The 27938-nt window shown below is 40.4% G+C and overlaps 1 protein-coding gene across 2 annotated transcripts; it reads left to right on the top strand.

Annotated features, from left to right (window-relative positions):
- Positions 1-846: 846 nt before the first annotated feature.
- On the top strand, positions 847-27224 carry si:dkey-112e17.1. 2 transcript variants are annotated; one of them, XM_034692709.1, is made up of 7 exons: positions 847-1082; positions 15000-15976; positions 19448-19499; positions 20767-20890; positions 22030-22172; positions 24854-25081; positions 25752-27224. In XM_034692709.1, the coding sequence occupies exons 1-7, from the start codon at positions 1002-1004 to the stop codon at positions 26436-26438; spliced, it is 2292 nt and encodes a 763-aa protein (XP_034548600.1). In that variant the 5' UTR covers positions 847-1001; the 3' UTR covers positions 26439-27224. The 2 variants fall into 2 exon arrangements, with proteins under 2 accessions (XP_034548600.1, XP_034548599.1); XM_034692708.1 differs by having other exon boundaries at positions 877-1082; positions 24857-25081.
- The last annotated feature ends 714 nt before the right edge of the window (positions 27225-27938 follow it).

Raw genomic sequence — 27938 nt, 5'->3', positions numbered from 1 at the left:
CCAAATGAAGCTTTTTGAGACTTTTCTGCATTGACTTTAGTTTTGTTTGTGTGCTTGAAATAAACTGCAAATGTAAGGATGATTCAGAAGGTGATTCATTTCTTTGACATAAATACAATTTAAGATAGAAGCTTGAGGCCATAAACAAATGGACCTTGGCCCACGATTGGCCCCGGGCTGTACTTTGGACATGCCTGTTTTAATTCATCTAATATCTATTCCTCTCTATGTATTCATAGAGGATTGTCTCAATGAAATGTGTTAAGAACTCATCAAAATTGCGTGTGCTCTAAAGTTGGTGAATTATCAAAACAAACCACAAATAATTAGTATTTACATTAAAGCTCCTATGAGAAGTTTTTGAGTGGTTGTGAAACAGATCCATATTGATACCGATGTCCCTTTATGACCTGCAAATGCAATCTAGACCATCAGCGACACGATTGAAAATTTCCATATACTTATTTTTTATGGATGAAACTGTTGTGAGGGGGTATGTGTCAGACCAGACGATTGACAGCATGCTTAAAAAACAGCATTATTGTACATTCTAAAGTAAAATATTCACAGTAAGTGTTCCATTGGACTGTTGGTCAGAAAAAAATCTACCTTTGCAAGTACAGGACAATATCAGGAAAGTTACAAGATGTATATGTTTGCCCATAGAGGCGACAAAAACAACACAAGCTGAAAGTTCCTCACATGAGCTTTAAGACATTATAAAACTACTTGGGGAAGTTTCGACAAGAAACACAAAGACATGATATGCACTTCTAGAATATCAAACTCTACTTGTTTTTTTTTTGATTGGCTAGTTCATCTTTCAAGTGAATTAAACTCGTGGCTATGCGAGTTTTATATGCAGAGGGGGCCTGGTCCTGTGTTCGCCCATGAACGATGGAAGCGCGCTCCCGACACTTCAGGTGAATGAGAGGGAAGCAGAGGAGCGGGATACGGTTCACTGTGCGTCGCATTAAAAAAAAAGGAACAATTAAAGGAAAATGAGCTGTGCAACGTCGCTTGGGGCGCATGTTTTTATGACAACATACCTACTCTTCATCATGGGATGCGTAGCACAGAAAGTAAGTTGACATTTGTTGACAACAAGCTGACAGTATTTCACAAGCCTATCTCCAGTGTAGGCTGAGTGCTGCGCTCACTGCTGTGAGAATCAGGCAACGAACTGCGTTTGAAAAGCTTCATATTCAGTGATTGTTTGCTTCTCTGCAAAGACTCTGTCCTCAGGGACCTTGCATGGAGATAATTTAAGAAACGGTATGTAAAAGCTTACAGATCGGCGTTATTCTTAAACACAAAAAACACATCGTGTCCGCTGCATTTCAGATGTAAATGTTTGTCGTCTGTCCTGTCAATTATTCTGCACTGCTTAAATACAGTACCTCGTTTCAGGCGGTTGCATGAGGCGATACGTGTAAGCCCCTTTTCTAAAAGTTGACATTTAACACTGTGAATGATACTTTTTACACAACATATATGCCGATTTGATCAAAGGAACCAACTGTTCAGATACAAGTCCAAGCCATTAAAGTTAGTTGCTGAAAAGCTTGGCACTTATTTATGGAATTATGAATTCACAACTTTTTCCATGGAGTTTGGCGCACGGTGTGTTTGGTCGCGAAACAGCACGTTAGATTACTCTCTCTGAAACTGCATCTGAAATTGCGAAAGCTGTGTGAAAAGCTTAATGTAGAAATCGGTTATCAGACTGGTCTTGTCTTGAGATCTGAGTGTTGTCTGCAGTGTTCATAACATTTAGCCAACAACACATCCGCCTCATGTGCCTAAACTACTGTAAATTAACTGCTAGGTTTCTTTTGAAATTGTGGTTTGCATTTCCAAGAGGAAATTTAAGTGCAGTTTTCTAATTACATAAATACATCCTGGAGGGTTATTTGACTATGCAAAACACTGGAATCCTAAAAAATAGAGCCTACAGCGTTAGCCATAGCCAGACTACTCCAATCACCTTACATCATGCTGACTTACTCTAGTCCACTTTTGCCATTCTCGCCAAAGTTATGAAAGTTTTTGGCATACTTTGTGAGACATTATATCCTCTAGGGCTTTCAACTGGATGTTTTGATGGCACAGGCATGTTTTGATGTTTCTACACTTCACAGAGTTAGAGAATGGCATGCAGAGTCCAAACTGCTGAAATGGGAACCACATTGAGAGCATGCAAACCTTATGTTGTACCTTTCAGTCACATTGAGAGCACAATTCTCAAGTTTGGCCTCTAACATGCCAAGACTTCATGATCAAAAGGTTGTGTCTGATAAAACAGGAGTGCACACAGTCAGAGGTTGCTTCTGGGGCATGTTTTTCATCCAATCAGGCTGTGGTTCATGTTGGACATGTCATAGCTTCTCCTGTGGTAGAGTTAAGGCTCCTGTCTGGTATGTCAGGGTTAGATGTTTGTGGCTGCTTTCGAGTGGATTAGTTAATTATAAAAGTTGTTTTGCTGGCATAAAGTGAGGTTTCACTCTGTTACGATGACAAGGGCTTCTTAACGTATGATGACAGCCACCTGGAACCATTGTTTTTCATACAGCAGCAGGGAGGGACATCAGTACTTGCTCCTGAAGAAAGTTTGATCCATATTTTGGCACCTTTATGACTGTCATGTGTATAGCTGTCTAAGTAGGGTCGGAGGAGAGAAGTACCTCTCGAATTGACATAGTTTGCAAGTAATACATTGTTATGGGAGCTAACCCAAAAGTAAATGCCTCTCAGTCTCATTATTTTTAAAGCTGCAGTTTGTCATCCACATACAATTTGAAGTTTAAAAAACACAAAGGCTATTCTTTCTTTTAACGCTGGTCAGGGTTTGAGTCCTTAAAGCAAAGCATCAAACTGAAAACTGCATCTGCAATTTCTATGTGATGCAAATGAGTCCATGTGTGTCAGTGGCTGATGTAACAACATAGCAGGATTACCCTTAACAGATCTCCACCAGCACATCAGGACCACATATTTAGCAAAGAGGAGCTTCCACCTGTCAAGAGTCGTCCTCTTCCGCTGATGGACAATGGCGGCTGAGCAGCACAATTCTTAGAACTGAACAATAAAAGCCTTTGGTATATTGAATTGTCAGGGTCTCCAGCTTTAGTTCCTGTGTGCATAGGGTGCTCACTATCTTTGCAATTATCTGCCTGAGGGGGCACGGTAAATGATGTCTTTGTCCTCCGCTCCCCTTTTGTATTAAGTTGATTTTTGGAACAGCATAAACAAGCTTGGAATTTATTCTATCCCCCTCAGTAAAAAATGAGAGGCGTCCAAGTCTGTCGGTCCACAATTCAGCACTGCGGACGAGGAAGAGTGAATTTGATCACCTGTGTTGTTGCTCTGCTGCGTCTTTTAGAAGTTTTTATTTGCACTGGAAAGAGGGGACATTCATCTCTAATTGAATTGAGTTGTAAGACCCCAGTGAACTGTGAATTCTCTTATTCATCCAGTGAACTATCAGACAACAGATACACACAGTCTGTCAACAGATAAACATGTCACCGTGTGGCAGCGAGCTGCAGAGAAGAAGGGATGAGGAGGACAGGGAGAGAGAGACAGAGGGATGAACAGAGACAGTGAGGGACTCTGTCCTGTTTGTCCTGCAGATGCAGTAATTTGTTTAGTTTGGTTGGTCTACTCAAATGAAAGGTCAAACTACAATCTGTAGACTTATCAAACTCAAGCTGCTGCATTTGGTCAGGATTGCATCTGTTTTCTCCTCGCTCCAAAAGTTCAGTTTACCATAGGGCTGCATGATTACAGTTTTTAACCCTGTTCTGGATCCTAGTGTAAGGTCTGTTTAAACGCAAGTCTGTTTGGGTACTTGTATTGATGAAATATATGTCTGACATATTTTAATTGGCTTCTCAATATAATATTAAATATTGATTGTGTATATGATCAAAGATTTTTGGATTACTTTTCGTCTTCCAGCACCAATGCTTGAACTACATACATAAAATTGTTGGTAAAGCAGTTATTGCTGGCATTTAGGTAACTTCAACTAACATTACTAATTCTACTAGAAACACATTATTTTTGTTTGTTATAGTTTCTTGATAATTTACCTAAAAGCAGTTGCTTTTTTCGAACCATTTGGTCATGGTATTGGATCTGTGCACTGACTGGTATATTAGAAAATGCTGGATACAATCAGAGGCCAATACCATTTCAGATTAACTGCATAAACGATACATAAATAAGTATTCTTGGCATTGAGCTAGCTTCAAGTACCATTACCTCAGAAGCATTCCCTTCTCTGAATACCTTTGAAGGTTTTTTCCAATCTGCCCTGAAGGAAACATGTCACAGTTTTACATAATCCTTGACTTGAGGTGGAATGTGATATGGATATCTCTGGTACGGCATGTATGCCTCTTTTCCTTCGCTATTTCCTAAGCATTGCTTTCGCATATTGTATGTGCTCCATCATGTGAAATGTGTTTGGTGTAACTAATTGATCAGTTCCACATAAAGAAGGAAATCGTCTCATCCAGGATTTCCTGGAAGTATCAGTCTTGTATCTCAACCTTGCTGTAAAGGGGATAAACTAAATTTGACAAATATAAATAATAACACAGGTTTAATTGTGAAATTTGGACTCTTGAAACTGCCGCAGTCAGTCAGAGATGATCTGTCACTTTTTTGGTTTATTGGGTCAAAAAATGTCTCAGATGGCTCGCAGTTGTGTCACAGAGGGATGCCTCTTACTCCAGAAACAGTCTTTGGCCAACTGCAGTCAGTGGGATTCAGGGAGCACATTAGATATAGAAAAAGACATATGTTTAAATTTGATCCAAACAGAGGCTCCGAGCATCTGTGTTGAGGACTTTATTGTGAATGGTCAATACTTCATGGCAGCTGTTATTTCCTAATAGCACACTGTTGCTATGGATACAGTACTAATCAGAGACTTCAACAGACTAACTGTAACTATGTCAATCTGACGTAATCAAACGTTATTTTCTTTTGATAATGGGGTTGAGTTTTTGGTGATCTAGTAAACAGCATAGGTCAAGACGCTAGTCCATGATATGCCAGACCTCTGTATGCCATGCTGCCATTGTTAGTACCAATGAGCTAAGTTAGGCCTATATCAGTGTTTGTTTTGTGCTTTTGTAAGTGTGAAGTTAAGTTGAGGTCTTGAGGAATCGATTGAAATTGACTCGCTGTCATAGGAAAATGAAGGAAATAAAATGCACAATGAATACATGTCTGATTGAGGCTTCTGTAGTTCTGTAAGCAATTATACATAAACTACCAAAGTAAGAACAAAAATGAATTGTTTTGAATTATGAAAGGCAGATCCTATATTCTGTCAGTCATGGTCAGCGATGAACCTGGTTGATCCCTTTCCTCTATTACATTTAAAATTGATGAAAGGAGACTATCTGATTTTAAAAAGTAATGCAGTCTGCAATGGTTTTATTGACCCATGTTTTTACCCTAATAAACATGGAAGCTGAAAGTGCCTTACCAATTTGTGCTCAAACCGTACAATGTGAGCTAAAATTGAAGAATTAATTTGTCACTTAATCTTGTTTTAATTTGACTTTCTAATCATTTTTGTTTCTAAAAATGAATTAACACATCCTTTTTTATTTAGGTGTAAAAAAAGGAAAACAAAACACCAAGGGAATGATTTGTTCCTGAGGCTGGGGAAATATTTTTAATCCTGTGTTTATTAAAAAAAAATAAAGAAAATCTTATACCTTGTTATGTGTCTTCAACAAAAGGCTGATTCTGGTTTGGCACATATTGTACTTTAAACTGAATCAGACAACAGAACAGCTTATAATGAAAAAAATAAATTGATAACCTCTTAAATTCTGTATTTAAAGTGCTGCTGGGTATGATAATTAATGTTTAATGTTTTCTTGAAACTCTGGCACTGTGGTTGCATTTGAAAATGTTTGTTGTATCCATCATCAAGGTTCTGATGTTCATCTCTATCTACTGCAGGCCAGCCTACGCTATTGGAGCTCTCGTTAATGTGCTGCAGGAATCACTAGTCCCACTGATTCCTATTCCAAAAAGTTGAAAATGATTTCACCAAAGTGGTTTAAACCCAACTATGTGTAGATATGGCCGTGATTCACCACAGGCCTGCACAAGCTCACTTGGATTTAACGGCTACCAGAGCTGCATCAGCAGCTATTTTGAGAGGAAATATGTTAATAGGTTTTGCACCACAAACATGGGAGCGAGAGCCTGCATTGGGCAGATCTCACTCAGCCAGTAACAAATCAGTGTGAGCCAGAGGACCACAGCCGTAATGATTTCTAGCGCAACTCTTGTTGGTGTATGATGCAGTGTGTGTCTCTGTAAATAAAGTGTTGATCAAATATGCGTGGGCTCAGAGAGGCCTTTCATAAGTCACTCATGATGCACACGGTGGTGAAAATGTGCTGAGCCAGCCCCGCAGTGGCCAACGAGGGCGATCCTAAAATGCCTGGGCCTAATCAGGCCGCCACACCAGTTGTTTGTAAACTCACCCTGGTTTGAACTAGAGCCACTGACATGAGCCCACCAGGAGAGGCATTGACATCACACAGGAGATATTTGATAAATCCTGGGCTCGAGTATCAGTGCTTTTCACAGCTGCGAGGGATGACCCCAAGGAGCTTCTTTTCGATCTGTTTCTTTTGAAGTATTGTGCAAACAGAGACAGGGCATCTTGCTGGTGCTGAGATGCAGCTGCTGGCTAAGACCTTAAAGATCTCACCCTGACTTCTATCTAGCTGCATGCCTCGATAAAGCATTGATACAGTGCAGGAAACCAATGTTTTAAAGTTGAATCTCAACTGAACTGGATATTTTTTGTCTCTTATTGGAAACGTCTTTGGTTCGGAATTGTTTTTAATAACTTCAACCAGGTGCAGTTTGCTTTTGGTTTAAACTAGCTGACTAATAGTTTGAATTAACATAGAAATCATGTTTAAGTTTTTCTCCTAAAGAGATCAAGTCACTTCCATTTCTGCTTTCTGTGTATCCTTCAAGCACTGTCCTCTTGTGTCAGACATCACAGTATGTGAAGCAGGTTTCTCTTAGCAGTACATTTCTCAGTGATATTAATACATAACATTTGTTATACTTATGAAATAAGTGCCTTTTTGAAGCAATTTAATTTGTGTCTTTCCTAATCTTGTTACACTGAAATAGCTCCAGCTCTTTATGTGACTTTAGCTTATGCTTGTCACATTTTCATCTTTGGTTTCACACAACAATTCTGACATTATCATATTCTCATACTTGCTTTATAGCTGACCTAAGTAAATATATTGCAGCATTCCAACTTAATTGTTTCTTAATGTTTTCTCCCCAGTATTGTAACCCTAAGAGCAAACTACTTTCACATTTAGGGAAACAGACGATAAATTCAGTGCTAACTAGACACTTCTGGTGAAGTTGACTTCGGTCCAGACCTGAGAAATTCAGTGTGGTCATAAAGCATCCTGAGTGGACTGCTGCTTCGGAAGCGTTAGCCTGTGAAGCAGTGTCACTTTTCTCCTCCAGTAAACAGGGCTGGTGAGGATTCCTGCCCCCTTTTGAGGGGCCCGCCTGCCTGTTTATGAGCCAGTCCTGAGCTGTTTGTGCATGAGAGGCAGTTTGTGTGTGCATGTGTGTTAACAGTAATTCAGGAAGAGTCAGCTTGTGTTGCAAGGTTTTCACAGAGGTGTTGTCAGCCTGGGTTGATTTAAAAAATCCACATTGCCAATGATTAGGTCAGACAGCAGACCTCTGTTTTGTCTGATAAGTGCACTGACAAGCAATGTTTTTTATAGGCTGTGCATCTTCATGAAAGAAAGGAAAGAGAGGTGTAATGTGTTTTCTGACAACAGAGGTACAAAGTGCTGTATCGGATAAAAAAACATAAAGGGTATAAGGATTTGTGTAATTTTGTATCTAGTATTGGTGTTGGTTTATAGCCTTTCTGCAGCATTTTGCAGAAGTTGTAGGTGGGACAGGTGCTATATGTCATGTTCTTGGGAAAAGAGCCTTGCCACATCCGAAAAATGAGATGTGGACCAGGAATTCTGGATTTCTGGTCAATAGCATTTATAAAACTTTTACAATTTCCCAGGCCGAAAAAATCCGATGTCCAAACGTGTTTATGTGTGGGTAAGGGTTTAGATTTTGGTCAGAGATTACACCTAGGTTTCTTTTCAGATACATTTAACATTTGGGGTTTGAAAGACAATCAAGGGTTTCACTTCAGTGACAACCTGTTAGGACCAAATGGAGAACGCCTGTTTCCAATGAATTTAGCTGTAAGAAATAGAGATGAGCAATTCAAGTAAACAATACGACATGATAGTCACTGAGAACTATTTGAGAATGTATTGATCTAGATGTGCTAGTTTAACCTGAAAAGGTTTGACCTCAAATAATCTCCTAACAGTATTCTTTGATGGCTGCAGAAGTCTCTGCATTTTTTCCCTGTTCTGAATCTTTCAGTGCTGAACCCGTTTTACGGGCAACTGGCACTCATGCTTTCTTTTTCTTTTGTTACTTAATGGCAGTTAGCAAACATCTTTCAGATGTGCTACCTCCACTGTGTGGAGGTTGTTAAAAACTGTTGAAAATTTTGATTTTCTGATGAGATAACAGTCACAGAAACAATTTGATTTGATATTAAACCTCTTTTCAAATATCTGAAAAGCATTACCCAAATTTACAGAGGATAATTAAAATGTACATGTCACTAACTTCACTGAAAAATACAGCTGCATGTTATCAGTGTATCAGAGATAAGAAATACAATTACAAAGGCTGTTCAGTCTGCATAGAAGTATCATGTAAGGTGAGAAAATGATGGGACCAGGGATTGAGCCCTGCAGAACTCCTTGGAGTATAGGGGTAATAGAGGACACACAGTTGTGTATGTCTTTAGTTATTTTTTGACAGATGAGTCAAGAGCCATTTGAGAGCAGGGCATTAGATGAACCCACTGAATATCCCACCTGCCTAATATTGTATAAGCTCCTCTGTTATCAGTTCAGGGCAAAACAGCCTGACGGGACATGGTCCACTAGACCTCTGAAAGTCTGCTGTGGTTTCTGGCACCAAGATGATGGCAGCAGATCCTTAAAGTCCTAGAAATTGTGAGGTGAGGCTTTCATAGATTGGACTTGGTTGTCCAGCATATTCCACCAATGCTCACTTGGATTGAGATCTGGGGAACTTGGAGGCAGAGTTAACACTGTTGTGTTCCTCCAGGCGACCTTCCTCATTGATCCAGGGCCAAGTTCTGATACTCACATGTCCATTGTAGGTGCTTTCAGTGGTGGACAGGGGCCAGCATGGGCATCCTGAGTGGTTTGCAGCCACACAGCCCCATACCCATACAAACTGTAATGCTCTGTGTTCTGACATCTTTCTATCAGAACAAGCATGGACTTATGCTTGTCTACAGTAGGTCTTATGTTGGATCAGACCACATGGGCCAGCTATTGTCCCTATACACATGAGTTAGTCTTGGTTGCCCATTAACTTTTCTCTGGTTCACTGTTTTTCCATCCTTGGACCACTTTTGGTACTGAACTCTGCAGACTGGGAACACCCCACAAGAGTTGCAGTTTTCGAGATGTTCTGACCCAGTAACATTAACCAACACAATGTGTCCCTTCTCAAAGATGCTCACATCCTTATCTGATTTTTCTGTTTCTGCATCAACTGCAAAGAAAAATTGTTCACTTGCTGCCCGACATTTCCCACTCACTGACAGGTGACACTGTAAAGAGATAATCACTGATTTTCCCTTCATGAGTCAATGATCAGAATGTTTTAGCTGGTCGGTGTATTTCCACAAACTTAGATACCCATCTTATGAGCAACATCTTATGAAAGTAAATTAAGGTTAAATACTTCTTCATTAATTGCGGTGCAATTTAGGTCAATAATTTACATATTTTTTAATCGCATGCTATTTTTTCTCTTTTGCTACCCCATATTAAAGCCACTGCAACGTCTTCCTGCTGCTGCCATGATGGAAAATAATGACACCACTGCCCCTGTGAATAGCATGTTACTTTAAAATCACCCCAAGGGCTCAGTTGACAAGTCAAAAGTAATATGCATTTTGTGTCAAGCAGAATCTAAATATCACAGGAGTACTTTGAGTTTGAGCTACCACCTACGAGCTAAGCATACAGGTGCAGTTGATCAGACTGATGCCAGTAGGCAACCTCATTACAAAGCCAACAAAGCACTATCTTGAAATGTGCAAAACTAAATTGAAGTTAACCATTGCGCTTGCTAAATGGGTGGCAGTTGACTGCAGGCCAGCCGACATAGTTAACTGCATTCATTTGATTCCCAAATCAAAAAACTCTTAAGAATTGCTTTAGATTGTCAATATAGACTTAAAGCTGGGGTTGGTAGTCAGATTTAGATACACTTGTTGTTATACTGGTTAAAATTATCTTTATGTCCCGATGGCAATCAATACATAATGTGTTCTTAAAAAAGAGCGAAAAAAAGCCGCTATCTACAGCCGGAGTAAACCTGGGAAAACAACAACCAATCCCTGCCATCAGGAGCCAAATTGTGAAAACAATCACATCCCGTCCTGCCTGCCTCCTGCTCGTACATTTCATGTTTGTGTTTTTTAACTTTCACTATGATAATGTTTTGGTGTTTTCCTACCGCTGAGTGAGACATGAGTTGATGTATGTGCTGAGGACCGGTTTTGAATCAGTCACAATCATATGGTTGCCAAGCAGCGACGCTCGTGCATGTGAGTGGGGGCGTCGTTTTGGAGGAGCTCCGAGGGGAGGGGTTAGACGGAGTCCTGAGGAAATGCTACATTCAAATTAATGCTAGTTTTCTGTGACTACCAACCCTAGCTTTAACGGGTGTTTTGATACATAAAAGAATGGAATTTTAAACAACTGAGACATTCAGCAAATAATTGTAATTTTTTTTCGACAGCCCTACTTCTTATGTAAGACTATATGATAAAGCTGTTACTGTGTGTTTGATATAATGGTGTTAGCTCCTGGCATAAGTCAGTGGGTTCAGATCAACTCTGTTTTAATTAGACACACTTATGAACCCCATCCTGGAATGTAGTGACGCAAAGTGAAAATGATAGAACAATACTTTATGTGAGGGGCCCCTCGGTAATGACAGCAGCTGGTCTGATGTTTCACTGAACAAGTCATCTCAGACAATTATGTGCATAGTTGTTCTACTTCTGTCCAGGAAATCCCCTGTCAGCAGCACAACTGGGGCGCAATGACCAGCAGGCACTTATGTAAACTTTCGGCCTGCCTTGTACTTATTAGCATCACTTCATTAAAATATTATCCCCCCTCCCCATTTGTGGAGTGGCTCACTAAAACAGCACTGCAGCCCATTGTTTGGCCATGAGAAAAGGCATCCTTGAATAATTAGCGGCCTGCCATTGGAGCGGCCTGTGATGTAACAGAACGGAGATGTTTGGCATTATAAGAATGTCCCATTTCCATTCGACACTGTGGCACTTTGGGGCCCTTTCATGTGTAGTGTAGCATGCTCATCCCAGGGTGGGGGGGACCTCCCAGCCGCCTTGTCATGGTCAGAGAGATGACAAAGTCTCTGACCATGCAACAGTTTGATTTTATCAGATGCAGGATCTCACATTCAATGTACTAATAATAAGATGAGTTTATTTTGCTATTTATTTATTTATTTATTTTAACATTTTATGGTTTAATTGTTGTATTTATTTTGCTGTGAAAAACACTGAAACAAGTCTTTAGGAGAGTTTAAGAAAAGTCCAGCAAAGAGGCACCATGGCAAAGACAGACTGACAAACATGTTTTCTTTCCACTGGTCAATATTGCCCTAAAAGGGGACAGGCTGTGCTTTTCCCTCCCCCCTGTTATGCCCCCATATTGTGAAGTGGTCCCCCTAGTTGCGCAACCTAGCTGCAAACACAGCGAACCCCAAATCGGCTTACTCTCTCTAACCTCAGCAGGAATGGCATTTGGCCCATTCAAATGTCATCCGTGTAATTCTTTGCTGTATCGCATTAATTTCTTCTAAGTGTGTAGGCAGTGCAAGTGTAGCATGTCATGTGCTAATGTAATTGCTTCCAAATGCCAGTTAGAAAGAAAACAACAAAATACTGTGGGGAAATATAATTATGAAACTAGGGCTTGTACTGGAGACAGCTGGCTAATTTATTTGATGTAGAAGAGACAGTGTCCCTTTGCATTATTATAATTGGTTGGTTTAGTGCTTTATTATTGTTAATTGAAACTTAACCCTCCTGTCATCCAAGCACTCTGTATGTCACTTGCATTTGGTCATATGCAATAGCTGTCAAAATGCAGGAGGGATTATCTCTAAACAATGTATTATTTTCCAAAAGTGTTCTGACTGAACTTCAGATTACTGTCTGCCCAGGAAGATAAAATGTTTGCTCCGGGACATTACTAACATTTTCATGTAGTATTTCGACAGACTGTGCCAGCCACTGGCATGCCTGGAGCAGCAGACTTTAAGTATCAGTGTAGACAAAGAGTAGAGTGGAGCTGCACAGTTTGTGGAAATATCAGCTGTAAGTGCTGGTTTTGCCCTCAGCAAATATTTTTCTGTTCGTGGCAGAAAGTAAACACCTGAGAGATCCCAAAAATAACTCTGGAGAAGCAACCTGCTGCTGGTTAATGTTTTGACTGCCTGTATGCAAACTGAAGCCTTGGTGAGGCAGTGTTACAGCGCAGCATATAGTGCTGAGTTCACAGATGTAATGCATATCAAAAACAGCTAATTTAGTTGTTAACTGTGCTATCACATTGCCATTTAAGAAGGTTGAGGGTACAAGCTTTGACCTGTTGCTTATTAGATGTGTTTACTTAACAATCTTGAGGGTTAATGATGATTTATATCAAATAATAACGATGTAATAGTCTTTCTAATGGTCTATCCTCAAAATCTGTCAGTATTGCACCCAACAGATCACACAAACACAACACACATTATTGTCTTTAGTCATGTAGGTCATCATGTGCTTCATCCCTCCTTGTCCCTCTGTGTGTCTGTGATATGCTGCAGCCTGTCTGTGAGGCTGACAGCCATATCAACTATAGAGAGAGCTTCGCTTTGATCTTGATGACTCAAGTTCCTTCTTCCGGTCAGGATTGAGAATTTAATGTACATTTACTTCTCTAAATATACTGACTGAGGAATGCCTTTGATATATTCAGATGGGGATAGATGGTCCGTAGAGCCATCACAGTGCCTGTCTGGCTCTATAGACTTTGCTTTTCTATGTGCCCCTGTTGCCCTCTGTCCCCCTCTCATTTAAACATTCTTAAAGTGATCTCTTATCCTTTCAGCCCAGTCTAGAGCACAAGTGTTGCCCGGGGTGTTGGTTTGTTACCTGTCTGACATTGGGGTCCACCAGTCAGGGTCATTCCCACAGTCCAGAACTTAGGCCAACAGGAAAGCTCATAAACACACAGCCCCCCTACAAAGGTCTGGTCCTTAGCTCCCTGGCCCAGTCACACATCTGCCTCTGCTTAGGCCCAGGTCCCCCATACATCGCCACACACCTGGAAAGAATTAGAGCTAGCATGTTTGAAGAAATACCCTCCCCAGGGTTACCGAGGCAGGCAATACGGGCAAAGCACAGGCTTTGATATTAAGGCAGAACAGCAGGGTTGAATAGTTCAGTTTATGTCTGAGAGTAATCAGACCACAAGTCGAGCGTATTATTTGCTGATAGGTCCCTTTGTTGTTGGTGCCTTTGACATTTAGAACCTAATCACTTGATTCCCATTATGTGAATAAATGACTCAACTCAGAGTTTAGGCAGAGTGAAATTCAATATTGGTTTGTACTCTTACACATAATGCCAAAGAAACAGGAATGTGAGTATTGGTGGCACAGGTGGGAATCAAAAGCCCTTATTTAGGCAGTGTTTGTGCTGAGCTCTGCCTTAGAGCTGAGAGATGGTGGGATATCACGTTTCCTTTAAATACAGATCCTTACACCTACAGAGCACCCCTTTGATTCCAGTGTTGAAATACTGAGACCCATGTATAATATTGCATACAGTTTTATACTTATGTGACCTGCACTTGACACTACTGAAGTTATAGTTGTATTTACTAAGTCATGAGTACATCTAAGGTAATACATCAAGTATTGTGTACGAAGTAATTTAAGTTACATAAACTTAAGTGTAAGTGTAAAACACGATAAAAGCTTTTGTAAGCACTACACAAAATATCTATTGTACTTTAGGCGACTTTTTAAGCGAGTACTAAGAAAAGTGCTATATAAATTCTATGAATTATTGTTATTATAACTGATGTCTAAAAGCAGCATTTACTTTGTTTTGTATATTTTTTAAACAATGATATATTTACGAATTGGATTTTACAGCTTGTTTATAATGGATGCTTATGTAATGCCATTTCCCAGTATACTGAGGGAACTCTTAACTAAAAATAAGCTACAGTAGCAGTAGCAACAAGTAGGCCTTAGCTAGTGACATCTAAGCAAGCAACTCTTCCTGATGTCTCTAAAGCCTAAAGGAAACAGATAACAGCATCATTTTGTGGATTTTTGAATAATTTTGTCTATTCTTATCTGAAATAAAACAACACAGCCTTAGAATATGGGATTGTAAATCACCTTTTGTTGAATTTTTGCTAACATGACATTATCACTTACACTTAAACCAGGTCTTCTATTTGGCTCCAAAACACTAGGTGCTTTTGGCAGCAGAAATTATATATTACGGCTGTGTAGGCTTCTTTTTTTGAGAATAAAGAATGATTTAACATGTTTGGGTAACAAGGGAATCATGGTAACTATGTAGTACATAGATTAGGTTCACACAATTTCCGATATTACATTTTAGGCGATATCAATGGCATTTCCATTGGTATTTTTATTGGTAAAAATAAAAAGTAGACATTACATTTTAGAGCACCTTAAAGCAGGTGTAGAATTACAACATGTCATTGATATTGCAGGTATACTTCGACTGTGGTGCCAAGGTGGATGTGGTGGATGTCCAAGGCCTCATTCTGTCCCCTGGCTTCCCCTACAACTACTCCTCTGGGACACACTGTGTTTGGCAGTTCTTTGTGCCTGTTGACTATCAGCTAATTCTGGAGATATTTGACTTTGACGTGTTTGAAAACCATGACCCAGCAGCACAGTACTCCGCCTTCTCTAACTTTGATGAGGAAGAGGCAGATGAAGAGGTGACTTTCACACCTGGCAGCCTAGAGTCAGATGACACATCATCAGAAGTTAAAGCTCCCATGATTCTAAGTGTAGGGGACGCCACAAAGACTCAGCAGTCCTCCGAAGATGGCGACGTCAAGCAAGTAGTGGTTCAGGAACAGTCCACAAAGATGGAGATTGCTAAAATCTCAAATTCTGCAAAAAGATCTGCAGATGTCTCGTCCAGCTTGTCCTCGCCACTTCCTCCCTCTCTTCACCTCCTACCTGGGGCTGTGCCTGCAGGAGATAAGGCTGTCAATTCTGCTTCTTTATCTCACCTCATGGGAGACCTAAGCCCCAGTTCTGACCCAAACCCAGTTGTAGAGGAGACCACCCTTGCCCCTCCACCCTCCACTGAAACTCCAGCTGTAAGCCCCGAAACCCAACACTCCATTCTTGACGCCTGCCCCCACGATGTCCTCTACATCTCAGACCTCATCACCTTCTCCTCCAGGTTCTGTGGCTCCAACCGGCCTCCAAGCAGCCAGCTGGTTTTTGGCTCAAGCCAGGAGATGGTTGAGGTGATCATGGAGCTTATCACGACCACACACTGGGGCCGTGGCTTCGCTCTTCTCTTCCACTACCACAACCTGACAGAGCCAGGGGGGGACCATCGTGCCACGGCTCTCGCAGCCACTAAAGTAGACACTCTGCTGGCTGCTGTGAGTGGAGCTGCCTTCTTCGCTATGATACTAACAAGTGCCCTCTGCATCATTTTCAGGTAACAGAGTTAGAATATGTTTTACTTTCAAACATAAACTGTGAAGGTTGTGCATTTATTTATTGTTTGCTACTTGGGCTAACAGTTTTAATGAATCATTGTCATGTGTTGTGCTAAAATATTCAGTTGACAATTCATCATCAGAATCAGAAATACTTTTATGTTAAATACTTGTTTCTGATTGGATAATGCTCTACAGCAATGGTCTATTATTTCTCAATAGCACACTGTTGCTATGGATACAGCTCAAATCACAGACTCAGGCACACTAAATTTAAATACAGTATAATTAGCTGAAAGAAAAATAGCATAGTCAGTTTGTTTATGGTGGGGAAAAAGAAAAGAGAGAAACAGCACAGAGAAGGCTAGGACAGAGAAATATACAACATAAGAGTTAACAGTTAACGAAACATCATATAGGACAGGGTGGTTTTCGAGGACTGATCAATGGAAAAAAAATCAGACTCTGCAGTGATGAGGCAGATAAACTCAATCAGGTGCTGAGTCGTGCTCTCCTGTTCACATTGTTCTACTTCATCATCAGTGGTAATGTTTAGTTTAATGTGAGTAATGGAAGGAATATAGCCATTTTTAAATCAATGGTATCATTTCCAAATCAGTATATGGTGTAAAATTATCAATTTGTTAACTAAGTAGTTCTGTGATAGCAGGATAATGTATAGTGAGCAGGTTGTTTTGATTTAGGAACTCATTAAGGGGCAAGTTCAGACCCCTCTGCTTCACGTTAAGGTCCTGCTCACCCTGTCAGAGTTCAAGTTCACTTTAACAACCCACTCACTGTACGTTAAACTTTTATGGGATAACTGATGTAGTGAAAGCTGTGCGGTTTAAATGCTAAGGCTTAGACTTATCTAATCCTATCTATTGTCCTTTACTTCCATCATCAGGGTGAAATTTTGTCACTGGCAAAAAAATAAAAAACAATCAAAGTCAAAAATAGCCTTAGCTGTACTAATCAGCAGATTTGATCATGTTAGCATGCTAATAAATGTAGGGAACATTATACCTGCTTATCATTATATTGTTGGCATTGCCATAGTGAGCTTGTAGGGTTAGGTAAATACAGGTAAATACTCAGAAGTGCACAAATCACCTGATTTATTCACCATAGAATAAGAAAACTAGCAATTCTTTCAACCCCACCACCCAGACTAGGATTTGGTTTTTATTTCATACTACATTATAAAGCTCCTGTGAGAACATTTCAGTTGATTATGAAATATACTGAAGTTATTTTTATTGTCTCCTTTTGACCCACAAAGTAAAAGGGACCATTAGCAATAAGACTGATTATGTACAGAGAGCTATAGCCTCTGTACATGGAATGCACACTCACACTGCTAGTCCCAAGGTGCCCTTTGTTGGGATTTTTAATGACTCAAAAGGCTTGTAGCCAGAAGAAGAAATAACTTCACAATGCCAACGCAGCCTTTTTTTACATTTATAAAAAATACCAGGATGCGTCTTTTTTTTTTTTTAAAACACTAGTTGTGTTGTTGCACATGTAAAGGACAAAATCTGCAAAGACCTATACTGCTTTGAGCACACGGGTCGTCAAAATGGACACATACTGAAATGTATTACAAGATCTTCGCTCAACTTTTTAAGGGTTTGTACTTGGATGATGATGTAACAGAAAAACAATTATCAGCTGGTCTACAGTTTAACAACTTAATTAGGTGAGAAAAAGTCTTTTGCAGCCACTGTGCATTGCGTAATAGAGCGGGAAGCGGTAATTGTGTCGATTTGCCTTCAGAGCTTGGTCAGCCGAGTGGGGACTTGTGCTACTTTTGTTCAAATATGGACAACGTCTAGTTTTCTTCCACCAAAGCTTCAAATTCTTTTTTGTAACTCTCTGTTACTCTTTGGAGTAAATTCACTTCTTATTTTTTTGTTTCAACCAAGAGTGAAAGTGAGCTGATCTGGCAGTGAATGTGCACATAGACTCAGATGCACACATTTGCACACACATTTTACAGTCACAACTTTCAACTCATGTTGACTCAGCTGGACGCCTGAGTCCTTGATGTGGTGACCTGTGGAGATAAGTTGGGTTTGGCTGCAACTGTGCAGTTTCCTTGATGTGGCGCATTCTCACCAGAGAAAGGGACATTCAAGGTGCAGCACCTGGCATCAATTCCAGCACACACACAAAACTCAGAGGCTGCATGAAAGTGAATGGGTGGGGAGATCTGGAAAAAAGGGACAGGGAGATTTAAAACTCAGTTTGATTCTGGTACTGATGTTATTGTCAGACAATAAAAAGGTGTACTTTACAAACACTTCTTTCTTGTCCATCCCAGCTGATACTCAACCTCAGCTTTAGGGTTAAGTTTGGACATTTGTAAGACTATCTGTACTTGTCCAGTTGATTCAAAATCAAGAAAGGTTAAGATTTGCGCCAGCTCCTGCTTGCTCTCGGAAAAATCCCTGTTTAAAGGGAAATGTGGTAATTTCAATTGCAGATCAGTGTCTCCAACTCATCCATGAGGCACAATAACTCCACAGGTTCTCACTATTAATGTCAAGGAAATTGGAAGCATGTGCTCAATAAAATGAAAGTGTAATTAGCAAGAACAACAACTCAAGTTATTCAGTAGCCAGGAAATGCAAAAACCATGAAAAGTTTCAACTCCAGAGCAGACTCAGTAGCTGTGATTTCTCTTCATTCAGCTCCCTATTAATTTAAATGAGTTCAACAGAAATCATAAGGGGGAAAAAAACGAGCTTTGCCAGATCCTGCAAGTTTAGTGCAGCAGTGAGATTAATTCTCAAAGTCCTCTCTGGTCAGAAAACAGCCAAAGGTGGATGAAAGTCACAGCAGGGGTTGCCCTCAGTTGACCGTGGCTGGTAATGGACTCATTCAGCTGTGAGAGAAATTTTTAATAAGTGGGAACTTGCATAAGTATTTGTGCATGCTTCACGAGTTGAAGTATGCATGGGAATGGCACATGTATATCATCTATTATTCTTTATTGTGTCACTTTTAAAAGGATCCAGCCATCATATGTCTGTGGATCAAATATCCTACATGACCATTTGCAGTTATTAAGTGACAGTGATGCATTTCTACTAGAAAAAGCAATACATAGCAGGAACTTCTCAGTAACGACCACTGTGTGAACTGGTTGAGTTGTGGTATGTGTGAATGCAAGCTTGTGGTGCATCCTCCTCCATCATCCAACACCACAATAGAGTACTATTGAGTTGGAAATAGCCACGGGTATGTTGGAGCGATTATAAATTAAGTGAGGTGGTTACAGGCTTTACAGTTGTATGGGATAGTGTTCATTTTTACATTTCTGGTCACAGTGTGAACACCAGAAGGGTTTTTATTCTTGGGAAAACGCTGTCATGAGTTAGAACAAAATATGCGACATTTATAAAAGCTGGTTTTTGGATATGTCTGTAATTATAAACTGAATTGCTGTGGTACTGTATGTTTTCCAGACCCAAACTGTGTCCAAAGAGAGCGAGCTCCTGTGCATCCAGCAACTCTGAGGTACATTATATTACTTTACTACATGCTCTTATATCCCATTACTTCTCCCATTGTCATGTCTACATGCCCCCTGTCCTCTCTTGCATGTCTTCCTTTCTCTGTCTTATTATTAATCCATCAGACATCCTCCTAAGAATATTGAAACAAATAATGCCAACACAACACTTTCTGCTGCTGGAACATCTGTTCCCAAATGAAACTTGGTATGTAGTTCACAAAATATTGGGCAAATATGAGTTTTTTTTACAATTGTTCACTTGATATTACTGGAATCATGCAGAGTGTTGGTATCCTGTGCTAAGTTTATGGGATGTCTACTGGTTAAAGCTGTTTCCACGCTGTTTTTGCTTGTTCACAGCAACAGATAGGAGGATTCTCAGGTTGTAGCAATATTTATAAACACATCCACAGAGTAACAGCAGCCAATGGTAAAATAATGTGAGGCTGATAATTGGTTGACTTATTCACTGGATTCTATATGCCATCCTCAAAAGTACATTCCTGATCCCAAACACATTGGGACCCTATGCAAAATGTTGATAGAAAGAGATTTGGGTTGTTTGGAAATCATTGAAACCCTTTATTTAACTGAAAATAGTGCAAAGATAACAAATCAAATGTAGAAATTAAAAAAATGTTATTGTTTTCTGACAAATATATACTCATTTGACATTTAATTGCAAAATCATGAACACTGAAAAAGTTATGAGTTGTGAAACAAAAACTCTGGAGAAACATCTCTCTCAGTTAGATACATTTGCAACAGGTTAGTAGCATGACTGGATATAAAAAGGGCATTTCAGAGAACCAGAGTCTTTCAGAAGTAAAGATGGGAGGAGGTTCAACACTTTATATTATAAATATAATTCTGTAGATAACGGCCATGAAAAAAAAAGACAACCTCAAACAAAAGGCAAAATACAAACACTAAAGAAGTCCATGTGATTTAAATTAGCATCAGTGTCAGCTTACAACCGTAATAATGGCTTCTCACAAGAAAGGGTGAGCAGTTTCTTTGAGGGAATAAACATTAGAGATGACTAAGAGACTTATCCATTATTGATCATACAGTTATGTCTTGAATGGAGATGGGCTGGTTTGCTGTCTTGGATATTTGTCCAAACTCTTCCGACCGATAGCAAACCATCTCCATATCTCCCTATCACCCATCCTCAGTACAGTACAGGATGCTGATTACAACCTGTAGATGCATGCCAAAAAATAACATAATGGCCATTACTACTGTATAAATTTCACTGTGCTATAGGTGCCAGAGGGGGTCCAGATCACAGGGGCTGAGGTCAGCGAGCTGCAGCTGATGGCTGAAAATCAGGCCAACTTGGAGGCAACAACAGAGCAGGACAACAACAATGACAGCCCACCACACACAGGTTTGGAGGACATACCTGCACACACACATGAACGGACAAATACAATGGACAGACTGATGTGTTGGACTGCTGATGGTTGCTCTTTAAAAACAATAAATTTTAAATCTATACTCTGATTGGTCTGAGTTCATCCTGCAGAATTAAAAGATATATGACACTGCAGCAAGCCCAGAGTCGATAATTGCAGATTACTGTGGATGTCATTCATTTTGATTTATATTTACAACGTGTTTAGACTTTTGACAGGAATCATTTAAGGAATGATAATAATACCTTCAGGAATAAAAGTCTGCCATTATTTCATTTCCTGGCAGAGTAATGACATGATAAAGTTTTAGTGCTCTCATTTAAAAGTGAAGGCCTGAAGTTCAAGGAATGTGCCTCAGTTCCTGTGATGTTTTTCCGGAGATGACCTGTCAGTCAAACACTGGGGGAAGGATTTTCTGCTGATCTGTATTTCTGTGGTGCTCTTTTTTTCCTCTATGGTGTTTTTTTCTGCCCATGTAAACAGGCAGTTCTTCTATTTATTCCAAGCAAATTGCCACAGCTGTTTCTGGAAATGGTAAACAGGAAATTGTTCTAGCCAACCAGGAGTTTTTCGAGAAAAGATTTATCTAACACAAGATATTACTGTGAATGAAAACAAACTGTGTACCAGGACCCCTCTGTGAACTCTGGGTGGGTCATTCGTTTTCAGTGGAAAGGAAAATTGCATTAGCTTTGGAGAGATCCTGAGACAATCCAAAGGCTCTTCTCTTTCTCACTCTGAGTGGGACTGAACCCAGGCTGAGAGATTTGTGGGTTGTGGCATTTAACCCACAAAGCAGCCTGGGAGTAGTTGGAACAACAGGGGAGTACAGTCCCCCTCTGTGTGTGCTCCAGTCACGGTGTAAGGAGTTTACACATAAACACACAGCTTATAAACAAACATTGAAGGAGTTGAGATCTGCCTACTCTGCATGTTGTACCATTGAACCACTCGTGTTTGCACAACAATGTTATAAGTTGTGCAGTTTTACCTGAAGATGTTGGACACATCAAATCAGTATGGAGCTGTGGTTAAAATGAACTAGCTTTAATCAGTTTTCTTAATCTAAATTGTACTAGTATGTCTCACTTTTTTTTCTCTGTCTCTGTAGTCAGTGCTGGCGGTGACATTTGCCCAAATGAAGAGGTGGACCTTTCCTGCAGCGGTCTGACTGAACTGGACCTCGGTGCAGACGAGGTTTTCATTGTATCTTCAGCTCCAAGCCCAAGCAGGCTACCCTTTTCACCTCACACAGTAAGGCCCAGTTTTATACTGATACATTTGTCTTCACGTGGTTGAAACCTTACTTTCCTAAAGTTGAACATTGTTCGACATTGGTTATGTTGGCTGCAAGCTTTGTATGGACTGGATTATCTTAACAAACATCAGATTGATTTTTATTAAGTGTGTCTGGTTCTCCAGAGGATGAAGCATTCTGTCTTTTGTGTTCCCCTCACTCTCACTTAGAGTGCCAACATGAACTTTATACCTGTAGTTTGGATACATTTTTCAAAAAACATTGCATTGATTTTGAAAAAGAAAAAGCTGTCGGTGATCCCTTCACTCATTATCCATCATCATCATCATCATCATCAGGTTATAATCTGTATTTACCTCTGATCATGGACTATTTATAAGAAGTGGATATAGTATCTCCAAGCAAGTGCAGGGTAAAGATCTTAAACTAGCTTTAATGCTATAAAATTACAGCAAAAATGTCTTTTGAATCTCAAGGCCACGATCTAAGTGGGTGATGTCCTCACTTTGTGGAAATGATCCCTGAACAAATGAACATCAGAGGTGACAGCGCATTCATTACTTTGGTTGACCCAGTGTCCCTAATAAGACTGACACCATTCACTGGCATACACATGGTACAACGTAAAACTATGAGGACATAAATGGGAAATGAGGATAATTAAAAGATGGGAGGAGCGTTGGGGAAGAAGCATCGGTTTGAGCAAACATTTTTTGTCTCTTCTCTCTTTTGTATTCTCTTGGAATAAGAGTTGGCATAAAACAGCTCTGGCAGCTTTTGAAGGACTGGCAAGCGTTTCTGCGGCCTAGTCTAATGGAGTATTATCTACAGAGCCAGATTCCCAGCTCCAATTGTGTGTGTATGTGTGTGTGTGTGTTTGTGTGTCTATGTGTGTCATGCACACTTTGGCCCACAGTGTGTGGTCTGCCTGTGTGTGTCCTCGATGCAGACGTCCATGTAACTAATGTTTGAGAAACGTTGCTCGTGCTAAAAGTTGCAAAGTATTTAAAAATACCAAAAGCATCCTCTTAATGTTGCTGACAGGGAGAAGTTATAGGTAATCGTGTTGTTTCAATGTCTCACAGCCTTACTTATGTAGACCTACTTGAAGCTTCGGACCCCCACTTCAATAACATTTTCTTGCAACATGTAAAAGAGTAGCTTTCATTTAGTTACAGTAAAGCAAAGAGAACACTAAAACCTATCTTGCTGTAGGCAGTGTGATGAGATCTAGTCTGGATCAAAATGCTCTTTCTACCTGCCCCTTGTCCAAAATAAAGAGGCTTAATTCTACTTCTGTATGAAGTATAATTAGCTTCTTCCAAAACCCTGTAGAGGTCTTAGACTTGACCTTTGGAACCACGTTTTGTAAGCAACTGTGTATTTGGTGGCTGATTCCTCACCCCTTGTGTCAAATCTACAAGTTTCCATTGTGTTCGTGGGGCTTTAATGACCAAAAGCACATTTCATCTAAACCCCTAGCTAATTCTTGTCTAGACAAAGCTAGCTGCTAGTGACTCTGTGCAAAGGATTATCTGGACTCGCACTATGTCTGATGGTTGCAACCTCTTAAACCTTCCCCCCTACCCTGATCAACAGCAGCTGACCGATCAGCATGGATAACATGGCTTTACACATCAAACCCGTCAATCACAGTCTTCCTACTTTTGGCCTGTGTTGCACGGTGCAGATGGGAAGACTTGTGCACAAGCAGCAGCAGCACAAATGTGACTCAAATCATTCCAAAGCCCCTGCTGGTCTCTTGACAGCTTTAATACACTTAATAAATAATGTTTGAGATTAGAATGAGAGCAACACATGCTTAGCTGGCAGGCTTTGTGTTCGAAAAAGCCAAGCTAATCAGCACAGTTCCGTCCTCTAATCCATTAACGTAGTACACAACAAAATCTGCAGGGAGAAATTCAGGTGCTAAGGGGAACGTGGCAGGTGCAACCAGTAGACTCGCAGCCAGTTCCTAATCCCTCAACCCTCAGGACTTTGTTCTTGGATGCATTGAAGCTACTATCTAACTGCTAATTCTGCTAATACCTGTTTGCCAATAAAGAACACTTGTCTTACTGTTTGAGATTTAACTATCAGTTCAACGAAGGTATCAGTTTCTCCCATTTCTCGGTACTCGTCTCTCTTGATGTCTGACAAACACAGTGAAATCTACAGATCTGATTCTTCTCCTTGCTACCTGATATCATTACCCCTCTGTTGAAGCACTGTGTTTGTTACTGAGTCCAGTCTTTCCATTAACGCTCAATACCAAAGATGCGTGCATGATTGAATAACAAGCTCGCTTCTCAGTGCAGGTCATTGACCATTCTAGCTGCAGTTGAGTGCTTGAGTATAATGCAACCTCTGATATGCAAGCTATTTATGTTGTGTGGTCGTCTTCTTCCCTAATTAGTTTGTTTATCCTCTCTCGGTCACTCTTTACTTTTAACCTTTGGTCTCCCAGGGAAATCATTCGTCTGCACTTCTTCACTCAGCATTCATTAAATCATACCTGCAACCTGTCTTTGCTCCCAGACACTGAACAGTGGGGATGCATGTATGCCAGAGAAACTCAGAGAGAAGCTTCCAGCGTGGCTGCCAGTGAACATGCAATTTTTCTTTAAGCCCAGACCACAGACAACTTAAACTCAAACATTTATGCACTCTGTCTTAGCAGCGGGAGAGGTTTCTGCGGCACAGTGATACTGGTCCCAGCCCTGCAGGTGACTGGCCCTCACCAGACTCCACAACTGCACCAAATGGTTCCAGGCATGCAAAGGACGGCAGACCAAGAGCTTGGAGTGTACGCACCTTCCAGGACTTCCTCCCTCCATTGCCACAGCTGCATAAGAAGTGGTGCAGCTGGAACTCCACCAGCCCCTTCACCAAACTGGTGGACAGCGTCAGTACCACAAACATTTGATGTGTTCTCTCCCACAGTCATTTATATAGCCTTTGAGGGTGATACAGTTGGTGCTATGGGTTGATTTTCTGACAATTTAAAGTCCTTAAAATAGTCCTTATAGGGTTCTCCTTAATGATTGAAAGAGATGTCGAAAAATAATAGTTATCATAATCTCAATTACTTCAAGAATAACAGGTTGCCAACATTATCTGGGGTAATCAGGACTTTGTTTGTGGACACAGTTATTCACTTATGGAAGAGGTGGATTCAGAAAACTCATTAATATCAAATTCCAGACTGTCCTGTCTGCATTTCTAGATACCAGGAGAGGTAAGTTTAAAAAAAAGGGTCTCTGTTATTTTGATTAATTAAGCACAAAATGTTTTAAAGTTGTCATTTAATTTGAGTTTAAAGATTATTCTATCAACTTTTTGGTGCATTAACTTTTGAACAATAATTTAATTCCTTGAAATAACCACAAAAGAATAAATAAGCTTTCTGAGAAATGAGCAGTATTTAGCCTCATATTTTTTAGATTCTCTGCAGGTGTAATCTGGTCATTGAGTTTAGGTTATTAAAGCTGAAGGGTATCCTGATTTTGTGCATACTGTTATCATAATTGAGACCCTTAAATTAAATGAATCCTCTCTGTCTCACATCATTCCAGACTCCATCCAGTTTGGTATCCGACGGCAGGGAGGGCAACAACAGGAAGGTCTTCTCTGATGTTCATTTGGAGGCCAACGCAGACAACAGCATCATCTCTGACTCTTCCATCAGCAACGCCTCCTACCCCCTCACGCAGCCTGCCCAGAGGCAGCGGCGTCTCAACTCCACTAGCAACCTGCGGCGCTCCCGTTTCACAGGGAATTGTTTCGGCTTGCTCTCTGGGATGGCTGACCCCACGAAGGCCTCTGCAGTTCCTCATGCCCCGGGCTCCCCCTCTGAATCCAGCCCTGGCTCTTCTCCCTTCCCCCAATGTCAGAATGAGAGTGGTCCAGCCTTAAAGAGGTTCCCAGGCGAGGCTGATCACATCAGCGTGCCGGTATTTGCCATCTCTGAGGAGGAGGACCGGCAGCCTCTGGTTTCAGCTGAGCACCTGGAACAGACCTCTGTCTCCACTGTTGCTCTGAATGGAGGGGTAAGGGGGATATATGAAAGGAAAGCGCCTGCTGATGGGAGCAGCAGCCTCAGCCCACAGAGCCAGAGAGCCAGACCTGAGTGGAGGCCGTGGGGGAGCCAGGTGTCAGGAGGGGTGGGGCTGCTCCAGTCCAACGAATCAAACAAAGTCAGTAACAGCGAGCCGTCTCTGGGTCAGTCCACAGTGCTGTGCAGTGTGACCAACCACATGTGACCACACAGGCTTTAAGTTGGTGAGAAGAGCAGGGACTCTGGTGGGCCAGTTTCTACATTTCTGAACTCTATTAGTGCCACTTTGTGAAATATATAACCTTGAATTTCTTTTCTTTTGAATTCAAACATTACAAAATGATTACTACACATACTATAGCCTCAGCTGCTACTGGCAAATGTATTCTTCTCACTTTAGCTGTTTTCTATTTTTATATATCTGTGTTTGGACAAAGATGTAATAATATGCTGCTTACAACGCCAAGGCAATGACTGCTGTGGTAGTACGTGATTAAAAAGATGAAAAATTGCGAATGTTTATGAAAAGTATTATCGAAACAGTTATCCATAACCCCAACTCGTAGGAGCACTTTTCTTTATCCTGTAACCAGATCCATTAACCAGTTCCATGCTGTTCAGAGTTATAATACTCCAACCATTGCACTTTGCTTTCAATAGCTCATTCATTGTGGATTTTGTGCTGCTTGTGCCAGATTCCTGTTTTTTCTAATGTTTATTTCTTAGTGTTGGATAATGAATGCTTATACAATGACTTACTACCCAAAAGTGTTCTGCGGAGAGTAGACTGTACATTAATACTGCAACAATATATGGACGCAGTTTGTACACCTAAGGCTCATTCTGGATTATAAAAGGGAAATCAAAATAAAACATATAGAGTACTACTTTACACTATTATGTAGTATACAGAGAGAGCTAGTAATCACAATGGTATTTAAAATGGGTTATGAATTTATGTAAAGTTTTAATAAAGGCTATGTCAATCACGTATGGTGTCCCTGGTTTGCTCATTGTAAGGTGACCTGCACTCAGTTTGTCTTCATATGCAAAAGACGCCAGTAGCTGTAAATGTACATACATATCAGGGTAAAATAGGCTGTAAGTACATTTATTTAAACTCTAATTTCAAAGGTAATTTGACTCCCTGAACTGTGCTTTAAAGCTCCTGCGTGGAGGTTTAAGCTGGTAATGAAACTGACTGAAATTAATGAAGCCTCTTTAGTGCCAACAAGTGCCAAGACTGACGAGGGTAGGTGTCAGACGCATTTCAGAGTTCTAAGAAGGCATGCTGGGAAATATGTCAGAAAACACTACTTACACATGTATAGGACAAAAGCAGCAATGATGTAAAAGGCGCCAGCTTGTCCACAGGTCGCCACAATCGACACTACCAGGAATTATCTCAAAGGAGCTTTAAATTATTCCTCTGTATAACACTGCTAAATTAACCAGCCAGCACTATGTCTGGTGCATTAACAACAAAGACATTCTATTCTAATTTGTCTAATTATCTTTTTAAATGGTCTTCCCGATTCATATAAATAATCTAAGTGTATTTGATTTTTTTTATTTGCCGTCTTTATTGCAAAGTCCATTCTTGTTTAGGAGTTGGTTAAGGTTTTTTTATGTGCTTTTAGATGAGGATTGCTTTCTAAACAAATAATTTTCACCATCAGAAAGTGAATAGGAGTAAAATGTGCCA

The sequence above is a fragment of the Notolabrus celidotus genome, chromosome 9 (assembly GCF_009762535.1).
Source record: "Notolabrus celidotus isolate fNotCel1 chromosome 9, fNotCel1.pri, whole genome shotgun sequence".
In the NCBI taxonomy this organism is placed as follows: domain Eukaryota; kingdom Metazoa; phylum Chordata; class Actinopteri; order Labriformes; family Labridae; genus Notolabrus; species Notolabrus celidotus.
The sequence above is the reverse complement of the archived record's forward strand: the minus strand, read 5'-3'. Positions and strand labels throughout refer to the sequence as shown.